The sequence below is a fragment of the Rosa chinensis genome, chromosome 1, assembly GCF_002994745.2.
Source record: "Rosa chinensis cultivar Old Blush chromosome 1, RchiOBHm-V2, whole genome shotgun sequence".
Lineage (NCBI taxonomy): Eukaryota > Viridiplantae > Streptophyta > Magnoliopsida > Rosales > Rosaceae > Rosa > Rosa chinensis.
Window position 1 is genome coordinate 27,094,927 of NC_037088.1, and position 4,910 is coordinate 27,099,836.

Below are 4,910 nucleotides of genomic sequence, written 5' to 3' on the forward strand. Positions count from 1 at the left end.
TTGAAATGTCTACTATATAAAGTATTGAATGTTATCCAAGTATGAGAAGTCCTCTTTTATAGGTAAGGGATGAGGCTCCATCATTTCCCTCATCTTCTATGTGGGATACAAAAGTGTCATACTAGTAATACAAAGGCTATGCTAGTATACAAGAGACTATTCTAGTGTAGAACAAAGCTTATTATGAGGCAAGTTGGTGAGGCCGGGAGGGTGGCCTTCCGGTAAGGTCTTGGTCGGCTTCCATCATGATGTTGTAACTCGTTTGTTGGTCTCTGAGATCCAAGCCGTAGTCGGACCCCACCTTGGCTTGTAGACCCACCAAGAAGGTGTCCATTATGCTTGGTTTCTGCATTTCCAGAGATCTAGGCAAGTACTGGTTTACATCTCCTTCTTGATTAATAGAAACTGTGAGATTTATCAAGCTTTAGCAAAATTGATTACTATGTGTCAAGATGTTAATATTAACAAACTGTTTCTTCTCTTCGAAATTGGTGAGGAAAAAAAAAATCTAGGGAGGTTACCGTTAGTGGCACCAGTAGGTGGGCTATCTTCTGGAGACTATATCTGTTAATCCTAGTAATGCATATGCATGTTTCAGTAGCTGAATTATTTTCCCTCCCGTGAAATTGATGGGGACACTTTTGTCTATGTCTCCCCTTAAATGGGTAAATTTTCTTAGTTTACCATATGAGTCCTGAAAATAGTAATATTAGTCCTCAAAGTGATAACATGAGTCCTTAGAGAGGTAAAAATAGTTGATGTGTGAGAAATGTTAACATACTATAGTTTTACCCATATTAACAGACTGTTTCTTCTCTTTGAAATTGGTGAGAAAAAAAAAATCAAGGGAGGTAGTATTTAGTGGCACCAGTAGGTAGGCTATCTTCTGGAGACTGTATCGTTTAATCCTAGTAAGGCATATGCATATTTCACTAGCTGAATTATTTTCCCTCCTGTGAAATCGATGGGGACACTATTGTCTATGTCAACCCTGCAGGCCGAGGCCACCGGTGCAGCAAATGAGTCAATTCTAAAGGTCACTTTGGATTTTGGCAAAGCATCTGGTGTTGTAAAGCCTCACGATCGTGTTGTAGTATGCCAGAAAGTTGGTGATGTATCTGTGGTGAAGATAATTGAGCTGGAAGAGTAATATCAATTATGCCACTCATCTGCATTTGTTGAGACTACACATTTGTTGTAGTCTCTCTCCGTTGTACCATTTTGCTTTTCCCAGAAAGTTCAAGTAGACGGATGCATATATGTATACGAAATTCTTGGCCCGCTGGCTTTTTTACTTTCGAGTGAGGTACTCGGAATTTTGTTTTACTTTGTTTCAGCTGGCGGTGCGTGTTTTGTACACATTTGTACTAAACTCACCCAAATTTGCCAAGATAACAATGAGTTTCATCTATTTTGTAGCCATTCGAAAGCAAAACAAATCAATCCAACAATGATGGGGATATATTTGACAGTTTGTCCAGATTTGATAACAATGAGTTTCATCTAATTTATTCTCTCAAACACATTATCGTTCTCAAGTATTTATGTCGATAAATATGATTTCTTGTGACAATTTGCAGGCATGCACACTTAGTTCTCCCAGTGCTGGTCTTTTTAGAAAGGGCGCTCCAAGTTGGTGCTGAGGTCCTTTTGAACCCGAAGGCCTTTTGAGGTATGCTAATCAAGTTATCATGTAACACCGTGAATTAGAAGTGCTATTTTTTTGAATCCAAGTCTGCCTCAGGTCCTTGTGCTTCTTTTGATGACCTTGAAGTATCAACACCAACAATGCCTCCAGCGAAATCTGCTTCGGCTGCTTCTGCTCCCTCACTGAACTTCTTGTAAATATCACTTTGGTAGAATTTCCTTGTTCTAATCACCAAAATAAATGAAACAAGGGTCCCAAACAATGTCACAGCAGCAATTATAATGAAAGCCAAGTTGTAACACTCCACTCCTACGCATGTTAAGTCCTGTCCTGCTTCTCGAGTCTTCCCTAATGCCTTTAGTTGCTTCAAAGCCTCTGCATCATACAAGTTTCCAGCCACTTTCACATTGAGGATATAAGCCCCAATAGGGCTAGCAGCACCACCAAAGTTGATCAAAGTAGCATAGTACTTGAGGCCAAAGAGTTCAGAAATGATGGCAAAAATCAATGGCCATTGAGCTCCAAAACAGAACCCAATAATCACAGAAGAAACGTAGAGAGAGTTGGGGACCCCGTACGCGATTAGGAGATGGCCAACACAGGATAAGAGAAGCACCAGAGTGAGCATAAGTGGTCTTGGGAATTTGTACTTCTTCAAAAGGATTTCGGAAGAAAAGCCAGAAGCGACTCTTCCAAGGTAGTTCCATATGCTTACCAGAGATATGAAAGTGCTAATGCTGTCAGTTGGGTAGCCTAATGAGTCCCCAATCTGACCGAGATTATCAATCGCAGTTAAAGTGCTTCCAATACCACAGATTGCAGCAATGAACAGGATCAACATGTCAATGCTAAAAAGTGCTTGCAAAATTGTGTAATCCTCGCCTCTAACTGGTGGCTTGAAGACAGTTTGAAAGCAAGAATTATGCTTCTGCTGGGTTTGTGGAGTTGCATTAGGTACTGATTCAGCAGGAGCTGAATTTTCAGCCACTACTTTGAGCTGAATTGGCTCGTCCACGACTTTGATTTTCGTCCTCCAGAGCTTGATTTCTTCAATTATAACAACCACGATTGGAAGAAAGAGTAGGATAAGCACAACTGAAGCACTTCCAATGTAACAAATTCTAGAAAAGCTCAGCTTGTGCATCATGATAATCAAAGCCATGAGAAATCCAGCTAGGCCGAGAGTAATGTATAGAAGATTGTAGAAAATCCTGAGCTCATTCGGCTGTCTAATAATCTTTATCAAACGAATGATGGGAAGAAACACAATCGAAACAGCAACCGGAAGCCAAGCAATTAGTAAAACCAAAGCCTTTGAGTTATCTCCATAGAAAGCATGGTAGAGCTGTGTCATTATAGCACCACTCAAACCAACAAGTCCCTTCAAAAGCCCCAGAACACTTCCTCTACTGGAAGGAAAGTTCTTGACACAGCTAACTACAACCACTGTGTTTGAAAACGTCTGAGAATTTGCACCCATGCAAATGTACAAACACATCTGCCACACGCGTGGTTTCGAGGTTCGACCAGTGATAGCTAGCCAGATCATGAAGTAACCGAAAAAATTCATGACTGAACCGATTAAGAGCACCACCCATGGAGCTGTGACTTCGTTAACTAGACCGGCTAGGATTCCGACATTGCCTCCCACGTCCTTGAAGAAGCTTAGGAGATTGAGTGTCGTTTGGTCATAGCCTAATGAGGTTTTGACGTCTGTGGAGTAGAGACCAAACATGTAGGTTGCTCCGGACACGGAGAGGATTAGCATTGAAGCAAACACCATGAACCATCGTCCATGGAGTACTTGCAACCAAAAGCTTCTCATTTCCTTGGAGCCAATATCACCGGAAGTAAACTCTGCCGCCACCATTTTTTCAAGCTTTCTTCTTGACAGAGATGTCTAACACCTCATTCTCAAAAAAAGAGATGTCTAACACCTAGTGCACATATACATATATATATATATATATATATATATATAACAGAGATTTGGCCCAAGACGTGTTTCAGCCTTCAGGAATTGACTCGCTAAGTTTTCTGGCCGGTAGGAGATAAAGGTGGAGAATAAAGATCGAGTAGTTCAAACCTCCGTACCTTTTGAAACATGCATGTGTGCACAAAACTATATATACATGCAAATAAAACAGAATTGGATGACTGGTGTATACAAGTGCAGGTGACATCAATTTAAACTAATCAAACTACAAACAGTTCATTTCAAAAACAAAAAACTTATAAACAAACAGTTTGTGTTTCTTTGATCCAAAAAAAGAAAATTTGTGTTTCTTTTCTTCTTCTCTCTCTGTTTTTTTTGTCTTTTTATCAGTTTGTTTTTTAATGAATTAATTACATTTTACCCCTGTATTATGGGTCGTTTTGGAACTTCTTTCCCAAAATAAAAAATAAAAAAAAACATAACTCGTTTTCATCTATGAATTTTTGCTTAAGAAGGAAAAAAAATGTAAGATGAGCTATATTTAAAGGTTTTTGCATGTTGTGACTAGAAGAATTAGTCGCTCATAGGTCCTTATAGCAGAAGCTTTATTTTAAGATATTTCATACTATTGTTTTTTATCGTTAGAAAATAATATGGACTGAAGGTGACTCTAAGCTGATAGACAGTCATGATATTCAAACTTTCTCTAAGCAATTTAATATAATATTATGTTTTTTATCATGCGGCAAGTCGTTGATTTACTTGCTAGTCTAGGTCACACTGCCAATAATTTCTCGGTTTGGTGTAACTGTTTACCCCTTTTTTTGTTTCCGACTTTCTATTCGATTAGCTGAGAGTCTGGACTAGTGTTATATCCATAGTTCAGTTATTTCTTTCCATTATTAAAAAAAAAAAAAAATTATCGATTAGAAGTTGGGTTTTGCAATAGATTTTTTCTTGTAAGTTATACGTTTGGTAATAAGAAAAAAAACTTCACTTTCTTTTATCTATGAATTTTTGCTTAAAAAGAAAAGGAGTGTAAGATGAAGTATTTTTTCTGACCAAAAAAAAAAAAAGATGAAAAAGATTATTAACATGACCTTAGGAATTTGAAAAGCTTGTACTACACGGTGGAATGGTTGATGTTGGCAGTGGCGCGAGGTTGTCTTTAGTGAAAGAGTCCAAGACAAGACATTGAGTCCAGTTGACCACCATTCCATACATGATATTCTCCAAAATTATCCCTTGATTAATTTGTACCAAAACAACATTCAATTTTTTCTATCGATTATTGGGTCCATGCATGAGCAAAAAGTACAGAACATG

The 4,910-nt window shown here is 38.4% G+C and overlaps 1 protein-coding gene across 1 annotated transcript; it reads right to left on the reverse strand.

Moving 5' to 3' along the window:
• Nucleotides 1-1,715: 1,715 nt before the first annotated feature.
• LOC112164045 (protein NUCLEAR FUSION DEFECTIVE 4) lies at nt 1,716-3,473 on the reverse strand. The gene has a single exon (XM_024300292.2). The coding sequence runs from the start codon at nt 3,471-3,473 to the stop codon at nt 1,716-1,718; it is 1,758 nt and encodes a 585-aa protein (XP_024156060.2).
• Nucleotides 3,474-4,910: the final 1,437 nt, after the last annotated feature.